Source organism: Benincasa hispida, chromosome 2 (genome assembly GCF_009727055.1).
Source record: "Benincasa hispida cultivar B227 chromosome 2, ASM972705v1, whole genome shotgun sequence".
Lineage (NCBI taxonomy): Eukaryota > Viridiplantae > Streptophyta > Magnoliopsida > Cucurbitales > Cucurbitaceae > Benincasa > Benincasa hispida.
Window position 1 is genome coordinate 50,879,730 of NC_052350.1, and position 22,467 is coordinate 50,902,196.

The window sequence follows — 22,467 nt, forward strand, 5'->3', positions numbered from 1 at the left end:
TTGGGGGGTGGGGGGGTTGTGGGGAGCATTTTCTAACCTTGAAAGGTTCATTGTCTGTCCTAAAGGCGATGCCAGGAACAAACTTTAGCCAAACAGGAAATCCACTGAATTATTGAAGTTAAAAATAGGGGTGACATCAGAACAGAGAGCCACAGAAAAACAGTTCATATATAGATTCTGGTAATATCCTTTTATTTTACCCATAGTTCCATTCTGCACAGGCATATGGACCAATCCGGAGATGAACATATAAGCCTGCTTGCTGAACCAGCTTTATAAATCTCACCAAATCGTATCTTTCCTCGAAGTAATACTGTATATTTGCAAAATAAAATATAAAAAAAAATACTAAAACAATAAATCCCAGAAAGCAAAAACAAAAAGTTTTCCCATCATACCTTGCCAGGAGAAGGTTCATGGCCATTCCAGAATACATATGTCTCTATAATATCCAACCCTCCATCTTTGGCCTTCTGTATGAGGTCAGGCCACATCTACAACCACCACAAGAACCCCAGCAAAAGTCTTAGAAAGAAAGAAATAGAAAGCACCTGCGATTCATCTTGGATGTATTCAAACCTGGGGTGTGCTTCTTGGGTAATGAATAGAGCCAGAAATCAAAATTCTTCTCTGGCCATTGATGATGATGGCTTTGTGGTCATAAGTCACAGAGCCTATTGTAGAACAAACCCACATAAGCAAACTAAAAAACAATAGCACAATCTTTGACATTCTGAAAATTTTGCAAGCCAGCCTCTCTGCTCCTCAACAGCAACTTGTTTTGTATCTCGCTCTCATGCAGAGATAAAATACGTTTTCAGTGAAAGAAAACAAAGGCGAGAGCATGGATTTCTTCTTCTTCTTCTTTTTCTTTCTAGTCCTCTCTCTCTCTTGTTTTATAAAAAAATTGGCAGATAGAGAATGGGAGAAGCAAATGCAAGAACATTGATGGAATGGAGAGTTCTGCAAGTGCAAGGTGCTTTATAAGCATTTGATGTATGAGAAACAGAGGAAAGGACTATGTCACTGTCTTCTTTTAGAAAACTCCTCTGCCTCTGTCCTATTTTCAAGCCAAACCTTCTGGCATTTTTTTAGGATTAGTTCTATTGGATCTAAAGTTTCAATTAATTAAACAAGTCTTGAATTTTATTCATCATCATTCCATTTTTACTTCACATGAATACATATAAGAGTTGCTTTTTATAAGAATACAGGTAAGAGTTCTAATTTTTAATTTTAATTTTAATTTTTTTTTATCATACATGCATGTGAGTGCCCGTGTGCGACAATGTAGGTTTGTGAACACACTCATGGCTCCTTGAAATAATACAATATGCATATTTAACGAATATCCACCTGGACTTGCGATTTTAGTATGATTTAACATAATCAAATTTTAATTCACAGTTTAAAAAGATTTGTTATAAATATAAAGTCAAATTGTGTTCTGTAATATATTTGAAAGATAATGATAATTTTGGTTCAGTCTAGCATCTCTTCTTCTTTGCTTTCTTTTTTCAACTTCTTTTTGTTAGATGTTAATGGTACAAGCTTGTTTTAGGTTTTACTGAACTATTTTAAATTTTTTATTAATTTTGATAATACTTTAGGATGAATAGATGATAAGGATGTCAAGGAGATAACTTTAGTATTGCTATATTTATCTTAGAATATTTCTTATAACAATTTTGTAACTATTTTTTTAAAAAATAAGAATCTTGAAAGTGCATTTCACAAAAAGGATAACAACAACCTAAGGTTGGGCAGAGGTTGCCCCCTCCCAAAGGAAGTACTTACATAGGCTTTGCCAATCATATAAATTCTACAATAATATAGGTAGGGTAGTTAAGCTTGCAAATTATAAAATTTTGTAACTAATTTTAAAAAATTAAGCTTATTTACCGATAACTTTTCTCATGTTATAACTTCTAATCTACCTTTCTGCCTAATTTTTTCCCCTAAAATTTTAAAATTTTCAAAATTATTCATAAAAATGAAAAAAGAAAAAAAAAAAGGAAAAGTTACACCAAATATGACTGTCAATAGTCAAGTTAAATTTGTCACGATAAATTCTCTTCTTTAGGTAGTTTTATGATTGTTGTGTTTTGTAACGCCACTTGGTGTAAATGCTCCCCTTTTTAAAAAATTGTAGTCTCTCTACCATAGAAGATCATTGAGGTCTTTTTTGTAATCTACCACCCTATCATTTTATACATTTCATTCACCAATGAAATCTCAACAACTTCCTCCTCAAAAGAAATAGACAAGTGAAATTTTAGAAACCAAAAACTAATCACAAAATCATTATTTAACAAAAAAACAGATGATTTGGAAATTTTGAAAAACACACAAATATTTCTGAATGTGAACTTCAAGAAATAAAGGTAATATAAGGGATTTTTTTTTTTACTTAAGTAATAAAATTACTTGATCGGGGAGAAAACAATTCTGCGAAAACAACATGTACTTGACAATACTAAATCAAGAAGCCCTATATTAAGGTACTTCAGTATCCAACACTATCGTGTCAATTTTGCCCATTAATTAATTAGTTACTGCATCAAATTTATTTTAACATTCATCGTACAGAAGTCAATTCGCAAACAAGGACATTTCAATGAGAAAATATGCATATGATATAACAAATAAGAGAAATCTACAGAAAGATCCATACCAAGAAGACAAAGGCATACTGGTCCTCCAGTAAGTTCCTTGGCCAGACTCCGGATTTTTCTAGAAGATGTAGCTTCATAGCTGCAAATGATATTCAATGTTGGTTAGAGTGACCATGTATAGGTTCAATGAGAAGATGAAAGTTGGATTTCATCTATTTAAATGACACTAACATGACATCTGGCTCTGCCATAACAGAAAACAATGGAATGTCATTGTGTTAGATTATTGCATTAAAAATTGATATAATCAAACTTCAAACCAAATTTATCAATAATTATTGTAAATTAAGAGCAAATAGACTTCATTTTCAAAAACCAAAAACAAAAAATAAAATGGTTACCAAAGGAGCCCTCAATCATTTATCAGAGTTCTTAGCATTGTGTCTAACAGCTCCAAGTTTCTGGTGGAGCGTTTATCTACAATTATGCCTTTGTTAGACCCCCTATTATTAACGCATATAAAATAAGGGGTAGAAAAGGAATTATACCAAGGATAGTGAATGAAAATGGGAATAATCATAAAAGGGGCTTAACCGAATGGAGAGAGGAAAAGAATAATGGGAATGGTGGAAATAACCGTATGGAGAAAGAGGAAGGAAGGGACCACTGAAGCTCTATAAAACCAGAGGAAAAAGGAAGGCAAGGGTATCATCATTTTCAGAAGCTCCAAGGCTGTGGGAGCTTTGAGAGGAGAGATTGTCATCCATCTTGAATAGGCTGGGTACCTGTTTCTTTTCCTTTTATTTCTTTTGCTGTATATCTCCTAGGTTTACTATGAGGAGATTCTTTAGTATCTCATCTGTTTGTCCACTGTTATTTTTTCTATTTCAATAATACGATAATCAGAGCTCTTACTCTATTCTTGTTCTATCCTTGTTGGGTTTGCTGAATGTAGGAATCAGATACCTAACAAATTGGTATCAGAGCCCACAAAAAAATCCTAAGGCGAATAAAGAAAATGGCACAAAAGCAAATGGAGGACAAAATGGAGGCGAACGAGAAGGAAATCGCAGGCATGAAGGATATGGTGTTAGGCCTCTACAAAAGCATAGAAAAACTCACCGAGGAAGTGAGGGAGAACAACTCGATCCGGAAGGGCGGTGAGTCAGGTATTTTGGACGACTCAAGTTGAAGGGGAAACTGAACGAAGTTGATTCAAACCAAAGACAGGGAGCTGGAGGATCTGACAAAAGCAAATACAAACGATTGGAAAAGCCAATCTTCATCGGAGATAACCCCGAGTCCTAGGTATATCAAGTGGAACACTATTTTGAGATTCACGAGCTGAGTAATACTGAGAAGGTAAAGGTTGCAGTAGTCAATTCTGCTCTAGACGAGGTCGACTAGTTCAGATGGAGCCACAATCGCCGTCCGATACTGACTTGGGATGAGCTTAAGAAAAGGATGTGCGAGCGCTTTCGTCCAATGGCAACAGGAAGTCTAGGAGCAAGGCTTCTCCAAATCAGACAAGAAGGTAGTTACGAAGACTACTTGAAGAAATTCTTGATCAATTCGGCTCCATTACTAGAGATGACGGAGAGCGTGCTGATGGATGCGTTTCTCAATGGGCTTGAGCCGTACCTAAAGGCTGAAGTCATCAATAGACACCCAGTGGGCCTGGACAAATGTATGAAGGAGGCCTAAGTAGTCAATGATCGAAATTTGGCACTAAAACTGGCTCTAAACGAATTGGGGATTAATGGGCCTACTAAGGGCGAAGCCCAAAACCAAGGTGGGAATAAGTCGAGTAACTACACAACCAAAACAAATCCTAAGGGATCAGAGGGTGGATCGACGAGACAAATAATGATTCCAGTTAAGGGAAACTACATGAAAAAGGAGCCACCAGTCAAACGACTGACAGACAGTGAATACCGAGAACGGTTGGAGAAGGGACTATGTTTTCGATGTAATGACAAGTATTCGCAGGGACACAGTTGCAAGATCAAGGAGAGCCGCGAATTGAAGCTGTTCATTGCGAACGAAGAGGAAGAAGACGAGGGAAATGAAGCAACCGAAGCAAGAATTGAAGAGATAGTAGAACTAGCATCGATGGAGATCATGGAGGACATGTAAGTTTCCTTACATTTGATAATGGGGTTCTTCAAGAGAGGGACGGTGAAATTGAAAGGCACGATACAAAGGAAAGAGGTTATTATATTGATTGATTGTGGTGCTCCCCATAATTTTGTTAACCTGAGACCGATCGATGAACTGAAGCTTCCAATTACAGGCATTGCAAAATACAAAGTGGTAATCGGGAATGGGGAGGCTGTGAAAGGAGGGGGATTTGAAAGATAGTGACCATCGAACTACAAGAATTGGTAATCATTGCTGATTTCCTTCCCATTGAGTTAGGGAAGATGGATGTGGTCTTAAGAATGGAGTGGTTGTTTACCACAAGATTTATAGGAGTTCACTGGCCATCTCTGACCATGTGTTTCAAGGAAGGAGACATAATAGTGATGCTGCAAGGGGACCCATCTCTCACGATAGCAGAGATTTCCTTAAAAACATTGACTAAGGAATGGGAAAAAGAAGATCAAGGGTTCCTTATTGAGTTCCAAAATTGGGAAACAGAAGAAGGGGGAGAATATAGGGAGAAAACGGTCAAACAACAAGGAGAAGCATTAATGGTCATGATTCAAGCACTACTTCAGGAAAACGAGGATATTTTTTAACTGACCACTGACTTACCCCCGAGACATGCCATTGATCATCAGATTATCACCCGAGAAGGGGAAGCCCCTGTTAATGTCCGACCATACAAATATGGACATCACCAAAAAGAAGAGATTGAAAGGCTCGTGGAAGAAATGTTGCAAGCTGGAATCATCAGACCAAGCCATAGCTCCTACTCAAGTCCCGTTTTGTTGGTTAAAAAAAAAAAAATGGGGGATGGAGGTTCTATGTGGATTATCGAAAGTTGAATCAAATCACGATAGCAGATAAGTTTCCAATTCCGAGTTACTCGACGAGTTCCACGGTTCTGCAATTTACTCCAAATTGGATTTAAGGTCAAGGTAACACCAGATTTGAATGAGTGATAAGGATGTGGAAAAAACGGCGTTCAGGACTCATGAGGGCCATTACGAGTTCTTGGTAATGCCTTTCGGGCTAATAAACGCTCCAGCTATCTTCCAGTCATTAATGAATCACATCTTCCAGCCATTCTTACGAAGGTTTGTGTTAGTTTTCTTTGACGATATTTTGATATATAGCCCTGATATCACAACTCACGAAACACATTTGGCTGTAATTTTTAGTGTCTTGCGAGACCACAAACTATTTGTCAATCAAAAGAAGTGTTCCTTCTGTCAATCTTGAATCCAATACTTAGGGCATTGGGTATCCCAAAAAGGCATGGAGGCAGACGATGAAAAAGTGCAAGCATGGTCAATTGGCCTCAACCAAAGAACGTGACAGAGTTAAGAGGATTTCTGAGCTCACACGTTACTATAGACGGTTCGTGTAGAATTATGAGTAGATAGCAGCCCCCTTAACTCAACTCCTCCATAAGGATGGGTTCCAGAGCAGGCTATTTAAGCTTTTGAGGAATTAAAGATAGCCATGAGAACGATTCCAAAACTTACTTTACCTGATTTTACTCTTCCATTTGTGATCGAGAAAGATGCATCCAGTTATGGAGTGGTGGCAGTGTTAAGCTAGGACGACGGACCAATAGCCTACTTCACCCAAAAATTATTCCCACGAGCTCAAGAGAAGTCAATCTGGCTGTGGTGCTAGCCATGCAGAAATGGTGCCATTACCTACTAGGGAATAAGTTTACCATCATTTCAGATAAAAAAAGCACTCAAATTCTTATCGGAACAACGGGAGGTACAACCCCAGTTTCAAAGATGGTTAACCAAATTGATGGGATACGACTTCAAAATATTATACCAACCTGGCTTACAAAACAAAGCTACAGACGTCCTATCAAAGCTACCAATAGAAGCTGAGATGTTTGTGTTAACCTCCCCTGCATTGGTAGAAGCTGACTTGGTGTTAAAAGAGATAGAGGGGGATGAAGAACTACAAAAGATTATTGCTATATTGAAGGAAGATCCGGATGGGAAGCCTAAGTATCAATTGGAGCATGGTAAGCTACTTTATAAAGGGAGGTGGGTGATCTTCAAAAATTCAGCTTTGATTCCTTCACTCCTCCATACTTTCCATAACTCAGTGTTAGGAGGCCATTTGGGTTTCCTCGGGACTTATAAACGAATGTCAGGAGAGCTGTTTTGGTAGGACATGAAGTCGGATGTTAAAAAATACGTAGAGCAATGCGAGATATGCCAACGAAACAAAACAGAGGCTTTGAACCCAGCTGGTCTGCTATAACCATTACCTATTCTAGAACAAATTTGGGAGGCGCTGACCATGGACTTCATTGAAGGATTACCTAAATCTGAAGGGTACAATTCCATTCTTGTGGTGGTGGATCGATTGAGCAAGTATGCACACTTCATCAGGTTAAAACACCTTTTTTCTGCAAAGCAAGTAGCATAATTATTTGTCCAGGAGGTGATAAGACATCACGGAGTACCAAAATCCATAATAACTGATAGAGACAAGATCTTCCTCAGCCATTTTTGGAAAGAGTTTTTCTCCATGATGGGAACCGTTTTGAAAAGGAGTACCTCCTTCCACCCTCAGATAGATGGCCAGACGAAACGAGTTAACAGGTGTCTTGAGACGTACTTAAGGTGCTTTTGCAATGAGCAACCTTCGAAATGGAGCAAGTGGATTCCTTGGGTAGAGTTATGGTACAACACCACCTTCCACACCTCGATAAATACGACTCCCTATCGGGCAATTTTGGAAGGAAGCCACCTCCTCCGCTATCTTATGGTGAAAAGAGGACTACAAATGATATGGTAGAACAACAATTAATGGCTAGAGATGCCGCTTTACATGCCTTGAAGGAAGACTTGAATATAGCTCAAAACCGAGTGAAGAAACAAGTTGACCGTTACAGAAGAGAATTACAATTTGAAGTAGGAGAAGAAGTGTTCTTAAAGCTACAACCATATGGACAAAAGTCCTTGGCAAAGAAAAGATGCGAGAAGCTGGCTCCCAAGTACTACGGACCTTACAAAATTTTAGAAAAAATAGGGCTGGTGGCTTACAAATTAGATCTACCCCTAGAGGCCAATATACATAATGTCTTTCACGTTTCTCAGCTGAAAAAGAAGCTCGGACAGAACATCCAAACGCAACAACATCCCCCGACCTTAACAGAGGAGTTTGAATTGCAAGTAGTACCTGAAACTATTATTGAAGTTCGTTGGAACAGAGACTTGGCTACAAAGGAATGGTTGATAAAATGGAAGAAGCTGCCGGAAAGTGAAGCCACGTGGGAGCATGCGCACTTGATTTCAGAGCAATTTCCTAATCTTCACCTTGAGGACAAGGTGCAATTCGAGACTGACGCTATTATTAACACATAAAAGAAGGGGTAGAAAGGTCAAGGTTCTTCGATCAAGACCTATCAACAGGATTCCCAATGCGTGAAAATAGAACACCTTTCAGGAGTATCAATACCGTTACATGAATCGTAAATGCATGAATAGCTAAAGAGTGCTGTCAAAGTTTAGTTAAGAATACATTTCTTTTATTAAGCTAGCCGAAGATCTCTTTCCCCTCAAATCTTCTGATCCTCTCAATATCAATCCTAAACTTGTTTTGAATCAAAAAACATGTGTGGTCAGACATTGTTGCAGTCCATGTCCTCCACACCTCAACCCCATTAACTCTCCAAATTTAGATATCCACGATCATCGGATATTGCGGACCAGCATATCCGTGTTAGTAGAGATTTCTGGTACGATCCTCCCCTTCCCATTTTCGGATGTGACTCGGAGACATTGCTGCAGTCCATGTCCTCCACACCTCAGCCCCAACCAATGTCATTTCATGAAGATGGACACTGGCTTGGGGGCGGGCGCTTATAATCGATTGAAGTACAAGTGCTTCGATCAGCATGCATGACTAGGTGCTTTTTGTTTCACAATAAAAGACCTGGACGATTATCCCTACCCTCCGTAGCTTACGAGTTTACGTCCATCCCTGGTCGGGTACAGCGGATATGCTACTAATAAGTAAGAACCCATCTGTGACAACATAAGTAATATATATGGTAAGACCTCCTCTTTCTCTTCCAATAAAAATCTTTCAATATATCGAAGTGCTGCTATTTTCTTTCCTATAAAGCTTGGGCCCACACACAAACTAGTAAGTAGCCTTTTTGTTTCTATAGCTTCAAAGCCAAAGAGGAAGTTTCTTCTGATTGGAAGGTTTTCGTTGTAGCAGTAAAGAAGAAGGAAATTTCTGCTGCTAAAGAGTTGTTTCAATACCAAAGGAATAGGCCGCTTTCCTAATCAAAAGATAGGAGAGCACCCCTTCTCCCGACTTAACCGAATGGAGAGAGGAAAAGAATAATGGAAATGGTGGAAATAACCGTATGGAGATAGAGGAAGGAATGGACCACTAAAGCTCTACAAAATCAAAGGAAAAAGGAAGGCAAGGGCATCATCATTTTCAGAAGATCCAAGGCTGTGGGAGCTTTGGGAGGAGAGATTGTCGGCCCTCTTGAATAGGCTGGGTACCTGTTTCTTTTCTTTTATTTCTTTTGATGTATATCTCTTTGGTTTACTGTGAGGAGATTCTTTACTATCTCATCTATTTGTTCACTATTATTTTCTCTATTTCAATAATACGATAATCAGAGCTTTTGCTCTGTTCTTGTTCTATCCTTGTTGGGTTTGTTGAGTGTAGGAATCAGATACCTAACAACCTTCCTCCCAAATTTGCCAATTTCTCTTACTATACCCATTTGTGCAGGCAAGAAAAGAGAAGATCAGTGAGAGAATGAAAATTTTGCAGGACTTGGTTCCAGGTTGTAACAAGGTACTGTTTATCTGTTACTTTGTGTGCAAGTAGCCATTGGGGGAATTTTAAAAAACAACCTTGAACTGTGAGAGTAGGTACAATTTAGAGTTTGATTTCTAATTTGATCAATTTTAAAGCCAAACAAATTACTGCAATGCAATTCCTGCCATTAAACACCTGGAAACTTATTGGAGGAGCTTGGGTGAGAAGTTGACTTCTCTCTCTCCTAAATGCTAAATTTAACTGATCTAAGGCCACGTTTACTTTCTAGTAAACTTAACCAATCAATTATAATATGAAAGTGGGCCCATAACACACAGGTCCCAGGATCGATGATTTGTTTGATCAGTTTCAAGGTACAACGGTGTTTTCCAAGATCGATTTACGTTCGAGATATCACCAGTTGAGGATTAAAGAGAGTGATATTCCCAAGACTGCATTTTGGACATTACGAGTTTATTGTATAGTCGTTCAGATTGACAAATGCTCCTGCTGTATTCATGGATCTGATGAATAAAGTGTTCAAGGAGTTTTTGGACACTTTTGTTATAGTCTTTATAGATGCTATCTTGGTTTATTCCAAGACGGAAGCAGAGCACGAGGACCATCTACGTAAAGTCTTGGATACCCTAAGGTCGAACAAGCTATATGCTAAATTTTCCAAATGTGAGTTTTGGTCGAAGCAGGTGACTTTTCTAGGCCACGTGGTGTCTAGAGATGAAGTTTCAATGGACCCGCAAAGATTGAAGCGATTACTAGCTGGTCTCGGCCTGCTACAGTTAGTGAGATGTGCATTTTTCTGGGGTTAGCTGGTTATTACCGGCGGCTTGTTAAAGATGTCTCTCGAATAGCTACACCTTTGACCCAGTTGACGAAAAAATGAACCCCTTTGTTTGGAGTAAAGCTTGTGAAGAGAGTTTTCAGGACCTTAAGCAGCGACTTGTTACTGCCCCTATTCTTACAGTGCCAGATGGATCAGGTAGCTTTGTGATTTACAGCGATGCCTCGAAGAAAGGGCTAGGGTGTGTGCTTATGCAACAGGGTAAAGGTTGTCTTAACCTCAGAACCAGTTGTGAGAGAATACCCTGATGTGTTTTCGGAGGAACTTCCAGGTTCACCTCCACCCAGGGAGATTGATTTTGCGATCGAGTTGGAGCCAGACACTATTCCCATATCCAAAGCTCCATATAGAATGGCTCCGGCCGAACTGAAAGAACTTAAGGTCTAGTTGCAAGAACTGCTTGATTAGGGGTTCATATGACTCAGTGTATCCCCCTGGGTGCACTAGTATTGTTCGTAAAGAAAAATGATGGATCGTTACGCCTATGCATAGACTACAGGGAGTTGAATAAAGTAATCATCAAGAATCCTAGTCTGAATCCTGGACCTGGGGCATTACAGATGGTATCAGAGCGGAACCTCTCCCAATAAGATGTCGTCCGACCCGAGTTTAGGAGAGGTACATGAATGAACCGATATTACATCCAAACGAGAGGGATCCTGAGGATATGAAAGTATGGTTAAGAAAGGCTAAAAAGAATTGAAAGTTACTACCTATACTAACAAGGTGTACCTTCTTTTTCGATGGTTCAAACATAAGAACTCCAAAGTTAAGCACTTAACTTTGGGCAATCCTATGTTGGGTGACCTCCTGGGATACTTCCTAGGATGCATGTGAGTGAGGACAAAGCATGCGGAAAAGACCAATGTTGGTTTGTGGGGAGAATTTTCACTTCTAAAAAACATTCAAGACAAGGGAGGATGACCTAGCCAGGTCGTAGGGAATGTCGGGGCCGAATTCGGATTCCAAATCCTGGGCCTAAGGCGTTACAATTTTTCATGATACTAATTATCATCTAAACATAGACAATAAATAGAAACTTCAAATCCTCATGCTACCTTTTTAATCTACTACTAGAAAGAACATTATTGACCATATTACTTATCAGTTTCCTTCAGTAAAAGAAGAAATGACTATTTACTCATTGTTCCGATCAGGTTCCACATCAAGCATCAGAGATTCAGAAATGTAGGGTAACTCAAACCCTTTAGATGGCAGGAGGTCCACCAAATACAAGGTGAAAGCTGATGCATAACATAGTCAAATGATCTCATCTACAACGAAAGCAGATTGAAAAAATTCAAGCACCACCATCATCAATTATTCCAACCATTATGCATTTTGCCAAGCATTCCAAGACCAATAGGATGATAAAAAGTGAATGAGATGGGACTGGGTAAAAAAAATATTTTGAAGACTCGGCTAAAGATCAAAAAGCAAAAACTTCAGCAACTAAAGATCTAAAAAAATACTTTGAATTCTATGTAAACGTCTAAATAAAAAATCATTCCAACAAGATGGTTAATAAACTCAAATTAACCACGCATTTACATTTGAAGCCAAAGGGAAGAAAAACCGAGCAATACTTGAATTCCAAAAGGGAGATGCTTCACACAATACTTTGGGAGAAAATGTGGAAGCTGATTCAGATCAGAGAAAGGTTTGACAAGGCTAAGTGATGATTAAGTTGAACGAAACAATCCAGAGCATCAACCAAGAAATTCTACGATGCTCATCACCCACAGAGGAAAAAGTGACGTCTTAAAATACTGATTCTATCCATCTCTAAATTCTCTTTCTGGAGGAATTCCATCATTAAAGGAAATGAGGATAAATTGTCTTCATTTTTCTTTTCAAATAAAATTCTGAAAATATTGCAAGAAAAGAAATTCAAGACAGAGGGCAACTTCACTACTTCTCAACCTAGTAACAAGTGAAAAAAAAATCCTCAACATCAAACAAAGGTCTGGTCCTTGTGGAATCTAATCTACCTTCCTAGAGCTGGGAATTAACCTCCTTGCTCACTATTAAAGGTTGAAGGTTCCTATAAATGGAGGACTTCTATTGAACGAGAGTACAGTGGACTCTTCTTTATTGATGGTCAAGTTGACCCTCGTTTGCTGGAAGGTATGAACATGGATTTGAGTTATGGAAATTAGTTCCACCCTGAGTTTTATTAAAAGCATGGAGCCTCCTAAAAAACTGCTTCACTTTTCAACGCATTCGAAATTCAATTTCTCATGGCTTTCCATTATTAGCATGAATGGTGGCACAGTGGAGAGATTATTCAATTCTTCCTCTTAATAGCCACTAGATGTAAATTCGATAATCTACATGCCCTAATAGCCACATTGTGGCAATCTGTGCTAGAGACAACCTCCAATATATCTCCACAATGGTATGAGATTGTCCACTTTGGACATAATCCTTGTGGCTTTGTTTTTTGTTTCACCCAAAAAGTCTCATGTCACTAGATATAGTTGTTCTCACTTATATAATTATTCCCTTATTTAGTCAATGTAGGACTTTGGTCACACTCTAACAGTCTTAGAACTCAAGGACACAGTTGTAAACCTATAGAATAGATCCTGTTCAAGTAAAGCCGTCTCACTCTAACAGTCTCTTCAAACAATTTCTCAACGTGGTATCATAAAATGTGTGAAAAATGGAAATGAGGATGATATTTGATCAAATCGATAAGTTTGCATATTATCTCCTCCCGGACCAAACAATTGATCTATCTTCTAATGGTTTCATAGTAATCAAAAAGAATTAAGCAAGCAACAAACGGCAGAAAGTAAACCGTGAAATCTACTGGAATAGAATGAGGAGGAAAGCAAATCCATCATTTCACATTGAAAAACTAGCATAACCCAGATTTCATTACGCTACAAGACACAGTTCCGATTGAACTTACATGACAAAGGAAGCGGCAACGATGAGGCCATGGAGGCGACCATTGAGACCCCAGTTGGGTACCACGATTTGAGGAGGGGACTGGTAACAGGTTTGGGCGCCTGCAGAAGCCATAATCAACGAAGTTACAAAATGCGAAATGGAAAAAACATCGAAATCAACAGAAAAGTGTTGGTAAAGCAATTCAATCAACTTCAGTTTCAACTCACCATCAAATGCAGTGAGGACAACGAGATTGGTTCCAAAGAGATGCTTTTCCCTGGAATTGAAGAGCGAAATCGAGCTAGAGAGAAAAGATTTGGGACTGTGAAGCTGAGCTGAATGAAATGGACCAATTTTGACTAAGTTGTAGTTTTTTACTTTTGAACTACTCTAGTTTTAAACTTAAAAAATTACAAACCAAGTCGATATATTTTGAAAAATAATTTATAATCGTATAAATTTTAAACTCCGAATTTTATCAAGTTTTATCCTCCATTACATTGTGTTTGTATAAACATCACGTGTAAAACTTATAATTTTATCCATTAAATTCTTAAATTTTTACAAGTAAATTAATTTAGACATTTAAATAAGATTTTCTTTAAAATTTGTTCATGCTTCAATTTTATTAGTTTATTTTATTAATCTGACATGTGAAGAAGTAATTTGTACATGTTAATTGATACAATTATTAGTTTATAGTTTAGGATAATACAACCTCCAAAGTTTACAAGTCTTTCTAACTTTTTCTTTTGAAACTCCGACCTAAAGAGTGAGAGTGCATATCAATTACTCGAAGCTCAATTGACATAAAGTTTGTACAATCGATCTCAATGTTAAATGTTCGATTCTCTTACTCTACATATTGTCAAAATAATAATAATGGTGATGATGATAAGGGAAAATATATTTTCTTGTCATTAAGTCAAGAGTCTGATTTCTATTTGACTTTAAATTTCAAAATGTTAAACTTTTAGTTCTTAAGTTTAGGGCAGGTTTGTTTCAAAGATTTTGTCATGTGATTACATGAAAACTCTTGTTTGTTTTACAATATTTCACTTTTTAAAACCCATAATATTATTATCTAAATAACTTTAAAACTCATCTGACATGTTTTCTAATACCCTCCATACAGATGAGATTTTATGTCTAGGAGATGAACACTAAATGTATAGCCTATAAATTAATTAATACTATCAATTTTAATTAATTAACAAATATAAATATATTGTTTAGATTTAATACATTTCAACTAATAAAATTTATTATTAATCAATACTATTCTAATTCATTTATAGTTATTCAATTATGTTTAGTAATTAAATTATAATTTAATTAATGTTGTTTTCAAATAAAGGAAAATTTATACGGAATGGTAAAGGGGTGAGTCATCTTATTTATAAATATAGCAAAATGTCATTTTCTACTAGTGATAGACCATGATTTTAACTTCTATCACTCAGTCAAATGATAGAAGTCAAAATCATGGTCTATCACTGATAGATATTTTGTTATATTTGAAAATTCAATTGTTTTACTATTTAAAATTGGGAGATTTTTAAAAGTAGAAAAATAAGGGAAACTATTTATACAAAATAGCAAAATTTTAATCTTTTTTTAGAGGTTGATAGAAGTCTGTCTGATAGAAATCTATCATTGATAGACGCTAATAGAAATTTATCAGAGTCTATTAGTGTTTTTTTTTTCTATTTTTGTAAATAATTTGATATTTTTTCTATTTGTGAAAATTTTCCTTTAAAAAAATTACTCATTTAATTATTGTTCAATTTAAAAAAAATAGGAAAACTATAATGGATAGAAAAAAAAATGTAAAGGTATTTGTAAATATAACAATGATTTTTAAAAAATTGCAAATATAGACAAAAAATTTAAACCAGATTCTCAGGTTTTTTATTTTTACGATTTTACACTCATTTATGTATCAACAGGTGTATCTGATATACTCTATATTTCGGTAAATCAGTCAATTAATATACATTATATTTGCTATATCAATTAACTAATATATTTTATTTAAAGAATATCATTTATACAAGTGATATATCATGACTTTAACTATGTTGTGGTCAATATTGTTTGTTCGATTAAGATAAACATTACTTTTATCTTTTTTTCGTGTTGATATAAAGTTATTTTCATTCTATTAGTTCAATTTTGATGTTGATGGTATATGTTAAATGCATTAATTTTGTCAAGTGATGTATCAAATATAAATTATATTAGTTAATTTGTTTTATTTTCAAAATTTTTATATGATTTTAATGGTATATAAATTATATTTATTTGGTATATTAATTATATGACAAATATTTCTTATTTCGTATATTAATTGATTGATATACCTAATTTAAAAATTAAAAAAAAAAAAAAAAAAAAAAAGATATATCAATGATATTGTCAATATACCAAATATGAAGTGTATCATTCAAAATGATACTTAAAGTTTAACATTGGCATTTCAATTGTATATTAGTACTCATTCAAAATGAATTGTAAGTAGAACATTGGTGTATCAATAGTATATCATGGTCAGCTGAAAATGCAATACTAAGTAATTGGTATACCAGTAATTTATCAACACTCATTCAAATTTTGTTTAAATTATAACATAGATGTATCAATAGTAATTGAAATTCATTTTATGTACATTTTTATTCTCTCAATAGTATATCACTCATGATCTAAATCTATTTTAAGTATTGTATTGGTGTATCAGTAGTATATCAATATGAAGGAACCTGTGAAGGTCTTGAACGGAAACATGGATCGTCCCATTTTAAATTTTCACAGAACGCAAAATTACATAATACAAACATTATGCAATAACAGTAAATTTACGGCATGCTATCAAAATTAAACAGGAAATAAATTAGGGTTTCAAGTAAACCTCATCCTTGAAGAACCATTCTTCACGAATCCTTTTCTCTGGTCATGATCTACCACGAACTAAAAGACCTCCAACAATGAGGACAACACCACAATAGAATCTTATATTCTCTATTGGGATAAGAATAACTAAGGAGTTTATTGGGCTCTTAGATTTTTTTATAGGGAGAGATTGAGAGGAGAGAAGAGTTTTCTTGAGAGGTTTTCCAGAGTCACACACAAAGATTGAATCTCCTGTATTCTCTTCTTTGAAGAAGAATAAGTCACCCAATCAAACACACCTCACACACGTAAAAGGTTGAGAGATATTAGGGGGAGAAAGTTATAACTCCCTCCATTTTAAATTCAAAATTCAAAATAAAATTTAATAAATTAAAACTAATTTCAATTTATTTAATATATAATTATACATTAACTAACTTAATATATAATATATACTTACTATATGTTATATCTAATATAATATATAACCTATAGTTTATATTATATCAAATACAATATAACCTATAGTTTTTATTTCTCTCATTAATACATGGTATTTAATATAAATCTCATTTATATTAAATTTAATTATATGAAACCAATTCACAAAATTAATATTTGAATCATATTCAAATATTTATTTCCTCTCAAATAAACTTTATATTATAATGTATCAAATACAATATAATAATTATATCATATATAATTAATTCCCTCAATTAGTTTGAACAATTCAAACTAATCCAAAATTGATTCTCATTAAATCCCTGTTGAGCTACAGAGGGGACCTCATGAATCTGTAGATTGAAGCTCTAATGGTACTTGAATAATCAATTAAACTTCTTTAATTAAATTATTCAACGTCCATTAACTGTCGGGCACTCCATTAAAGACCGACAGCTGCACTCTTCGCACTACAGATATATTTATGTGTCCATTGGATATAACCAGTCAACAGTGCAACAACCCTTCACAAATTGATCGTAAGTACAGCTAGGGCAAAATTATCGTTTTGCCCCTGTAGTTACATCTAACTCCTTAAGTATCACTGATCCCTTTAATGAATAATAAGTCACAGTCCAACTATAACCAAAACTTCTCTCGAGTCAGGAGAGGGTGTGGTGCCACATTCTAGAGTGGTCATTCAAACCGCAAAAACTGAACCATTTCTAAAAATCGAATCGAACTGAACCGAAAACTCAGTGAGACCAAAGAATGCGGTTTGGTCCGGTTTGAAGAAAAATTGAATTAATTCGGTTTGGTTTTGTTTCAATTTCGATTTTCGAAATTGAAACCGAACCGAACCGTTTATATATATATATATAAAGATTAAAACCGAATTTAAAACTAAACCGAACTGAACCATTTTTTAATTAAAAACGCATATATACAGTTTGGTTCGGTTCAGTTTGAACCAATAAATCGATTCGATTCGATTTCACATATTAATAAATTTGGTTCGATTCGATTTGACCACCAAACAGAACTGTTTCCACCCCTAGCGCCAGAATCATCCCTAAAGGGAGCAATTTATCCACTTACCCCGACATTGGAGAATGAGTGAATTCTGTCTTGTGTAGATTCCCAACTCCCCAATCAGATGAATTCCCAAAGGCTTATTGAGTTGGCGTTCTGGCCACTCTCACCCATACAAATCAAATGACTGTTTTCATAGGTAGGAGTTCATAACTCACTCAGGATTCAGATCATGTCACCTATGGTCATCATGGTGAAATGTAAATCTCTATTATGAATGGAGTTATATTCTAAGATCGAGAAGCTTGCTTTAATCCATAATGGACTGATTAAGCTTGCAAACCTTTTGCTCTTGACCTTGGATTATGAATCCTTTAGACTACTCCACATAAATGGTCTCCTCAAGATTGCCATTCAGAAAAGCAGTCTTGACGTCTATTTGCAAAATCTCATAGTCATAATATGAGGCAATGGATAGAAGGATCCGAATAGACTTCAACATGGCAACAGGTGAGAAAGTCTCCTCATAATCAACTCCCTAAACTTGGGTATAACCCTTTCCCACAAATCTAGCCTTAAAGGTTTTCACCTTCCCATCAGTATCCCGTTTTCTCTTGTAGATCCACTTGTAACCTATAGGTTTAACACCATCAGGTTGATCTACAAGATCCCAAACACAATTGAAGTACATAGGTTCCATTTTGAGATCTATAACTTTGATCCACTCATCTTTGTCAACATCCTCCATTGCCTTCTTATAAAACAGTGGATCCTCAACATCTCTGTCAACTACCATAGCTAGGATTTTTGTTAAACCCATATAACGAATAGGCGGGTTTGTAACCTTTCCACTAAGTCGAGATTCCTTCAACACTTGAAGTGGATTTGACTTACTAGATGAACCAACTTCAACAACTCTTGTTGAGGTGTTGGGTTCTTCAACAACTCTTGTTGAAGGTTCAATAGTTTTCTTAGAAAGCTCATTCAACACAACCTTACTGCGAGTTTATGCTTCCTTATGTGGTCCTCTCCTAAAAATGTAGCATTTGTCGACACAAACACTTTATTTTCTTTAGGATCATAAAAGTAACCACTACTCGTTCCTTTAGGGTAACCTACAAATAGACACAATTTTGAATGAGGTTCCAATTTCTTAGGATTTGCCTCAAGCACATATGTTGGCGAATCCCATATTTTGAAATGGTGTAAACTACCTTTACGACCATTCCATAATTCTAAAGGTGTTATCTTAACACTCTTGGATGGAACACACTGCATTATCCTAAAACGAGTCAGGTAAGGAAGCATAACTCATCATAGACCGAACCATAACTAACAGAGTTCAGTTTCCCCTTTCTAATACACCATTCTGCCAAAGTATACCAGGTGCTGAGAGTTGAGATACTATTCAATGTTCTATCAAATAGTTCTTGAATGTAAAATCCAAAAACTTTCCACCTTGATCAGATCAAAATGTTTTAATCGTTTTATTTAATGCATTTTCAACTTCAACCTTAAACTCTTTGAACTTTTCAAAGGATTTAGACTTATGTTGCATTAAATAAACAAAGGATTCAGACTTATGTTGCATTAAATAAACATACTTATATCTTGAATAATCATCAGTAAAATTAATGAAATTCAAACCCTCTTCTTGCTTTAACATTCATTGGACCACAAGAGTCTGAACGCACAAGTTCCAAGGGTTCTTTATCCTTATGACCTTTTCTAGTAAAAGATTTTTTAGTCATTTTGCCATCAATGCATGACTCACACATAAGTAAAGAATTTTCTTCTAACTCGCTTAGAAGTCCATTCTTAACCAATCTCTCAATCCTATTGAGATTGATGTGTCTTAATCTTAGATGCCAAAGACGGGTCTTTTCCTTAGGAGAAATTTTAAGTCTTTTATTTTGAGTTGCCATAATTTTAAACATTTCAATATTTAGGAGGGCTTTAGTTGCTAACGGTCTTAGCACATGTAAACTATTTTCCAGCTCAACAGAATAAATATCTACACCATTCTTGAAAATAAACGTTTTATTTACAGAGACATTAACAGTATAGTTTTGTTTAATCAAACACTTCACAAAAATTAAGTTCCTTTTTAAATCAGGAACAAAAAATACATTTTCAAGTAAAATATATTTATTCTGTAAAGTAAGCTGGAGACGATGTGCCCAGTTCCAACACGCATCGTCATCTCCCCAGCTACCAGTTGCCTCCAAGAACTAATTCCCTGAAATGAAGAACAAATATCGTTAGTGGCCTTGAATCAATTATCCAGGCAGAATTATCATTCTCTACTAAACAAGTCTCCAATACAAATTAATCATATTTAATTTGTTTGGATTTCTTCTTTTTTGCCAAGTATTTGGAACAATTCCTCTTCCAGTGTCTCTCGTGGTTGCAATGGAAATAGATTCCCTTTGCAGCCTTGGCTTTCTTACCCTTTGATAACATCGAAAATGTGCTATCTTCTTCTACTTAACTAGAGGTTATTAAGCTACTTAATATGTTTAAATCAATTGTTTTGTAGGACTCGAGTGTACAAGTGGTCGAATAAAGTGTTCGGGACAAAAAGACATTAAAATGGCCAAGATAGGAGCCAAATTGAACAAATGAAGAAAGAAGACCAACACATTAAAGGATTCTGCCCTGCCGAGTGTTGCAACGCTCTTCCAAAACATAAGCTCAATGCTCGCTTGATGCTTGAAGGCAGTAGGCTCGGGTGCAGAGCAGTGTTGCAACACTACTCTAAGGTTGCAGTGCTCCGAAGATGGAACAATGCCATCGTTGCAACGCTAGTGCAACGCTTAACCCCAACGCTATGCGGCAAAATGGTAGCATTGCAATGCACAACCATACTGTTATGACGCTACGTAGTTTGATGGAACTCCCACCTCCGCGCGTATGCAACCAAGTGTCAGGGGTAGCATTATAACGCCAACTTAATGCTCAGCAAAAATGCGCCGCAGCATTACAACACTCTCCCTAGCGTTGTAACGTTGCGACAAACTTATAAATAGGCCATTCGGGGCCAACACTTAAGACACACTCGAATAGACGGCCACCCTTATGTTACCTTTCGATTTCTTCCTATGTTTTCACCAGAATTCTGAATCTTCTTCCCCTTTGAGCATTGTAATGGACCGGGATGAACCACCTCAAAATTGGAAATACAAATTCTATCTATTACATATTTCCATCGAGCAAACTGGTTCATAGGCGAACTAAGTCTTGAACCGTCCGGGCGAAGCTCCCCATTGTTTAGTAAATGCGGCCAGGTATACGATCGATTAGTTATGATTGAATACCAATAACTATGCGATGAAGCATGAGGTACCCGATCGTTTAGTGCACAAGACAAAAACACGCGAGTGCTAAACGATCATTTAGACGACGACGTAGCTGTGAAGCCCGATCGTCTAGACGATCACTTAACAAGCGCTCAAGTAAATGATTTACTATATGATCGTGTAGTCACGAACTAAGTCATGAAGCTTGCTAAGCTACACGATCGTCTAGTACGCGCGCATTAACCTGCTTCCAAGTATCCGATACTCAACGATCGTCTACCCCATCATTTACACGAGCCGACCAACGCTTGGTCGTCTTCATCCTCAAAGAACAACAACTTCTTGCTAGAAGCTTCTTCACGAACGACTCACAGATTTAAACTCTTTAAAATTATAGATAGATAACAGTTAATACACCAAAAAATGCAAGGGTCCTTACAATTAACTTCAAATGTAAAAGAATTTAAACAACTAGAGGCTTCATCCCAGAAACTCCATTAATCTCACATCCATAAACTATTTAACGTTTAAACAGAGAGCATACATGTTTTTTACCCATCGAGAAAGTAAATGTAATTCTTTGCATCAATGAATTTGGAATATCAGAACCTGTCTCTGATACCAATTTAAGGAACTCTTATACAAGAGTACCTCTGAGCGGAAGCGAGATCGTTCCAAACTCATTGTAACAGAATTAATGCATTCACAATCTACTAGATTAGTTATGCAATATACAACAAATTACAGGCATGCTTTGAAACTTAAACAACAAGAGAGCAAGATACGTACCAGTTGAACAATTTTTCTTTACCAAAATCTCGCTCTCGCCAAGGTCTACTCCTTTCGCTCTCGTTGAGAACGTATACTCCAGTCGTTCACCAAATCACGATCGTCTACCCACGAACAACCTCTACACAAACACAGCAATAGGGAGGACACCACCACTTAGAACCCTCAGTATTCTCGGTGTGAGAATCCAGGAGGTGTGGGCTCTGTTGGATTTAGCAGAGGGAGGAGGAAGAGAATATCGTATACCACAATCAAGCAAGTGGGAGAAGGCTGATGTTTATCGTATAGATGATGCTTGATCGTTTAGGAAGTGGTACACGAACGTTTAGTAAATAGGTTGCGATCATATAAACGATCGTTTAGTAAGCATTCGAGCGCACGATCGTTTAGGAAATAGCTAGACGATCGTTTAGCAAATCCTATGCTATCATTTATAAAGAAGGTGCGTGTGTATACGATCGTGTAGAAACGTTGAGCTATCGTGTAGACTCTCGGTTTGCTATGCAATAAGCTGTATACACCAAACGTGAGCGAACGACCGATCTCTTGCAAAATGAAAACTATTTTCATTTTATTCTTCAGTTACAAAAACTGAATGAAACCTCCCACTATTACAGGGTTACGGAGAAAATGCCGGCACAATTATCCCATAATTGTCCAAATTAAATAATAAATATAATTATATTATATTTATTAACCTATGGTT

At 36.3% G+C, this 22,467-nt stretch overlaps 1 protein-coding gene across 2 annotated transcripts in view; it reads right to left on the reverse strand.

The window, feature by feature from the left end:
- Positions 1–13,673, reverse strand: part of LOC120071643 (beta-galactosidase-like) — a 17,856-nt gene extending 4,183 nt beyond the window's left edge. Inside the window, exons 1-7 of one of the 2 annotated variants that reach the window (XM_039024006.1) lie at positions 13,536–13,673; positions 13,328–13,427; positions 2,675–2,754; positions 580–963; positions 399–494; positions 201–313; positions 38–104 (exon numbers count right to left, since the gene is read on the reverse strand). In XM_039024006.1, coding sequence (XP_038879934.1) covers positions 38–104; positions 201–313; positions 399–494; positions 580–732 — 429 coding nt within the window. In that variant the 5' untranslated portion in view covers positions 733–963; positions 2,675–2,754; positions 13,328–13,427; positions 13,536–13,673. The remainder of the gene's footprint in view (positions 1–37; positions 105–200; positions 314–398; positions 495–579; positions 964–2,674; positions 2,755–13,327; positions 13,428–13,535) is intronic. The other variant, XM_039024007.1, reaches the window with a different exon arrangement.
- Positions 13,674–22,467: the final 8,794 nt, after the last annotated feature.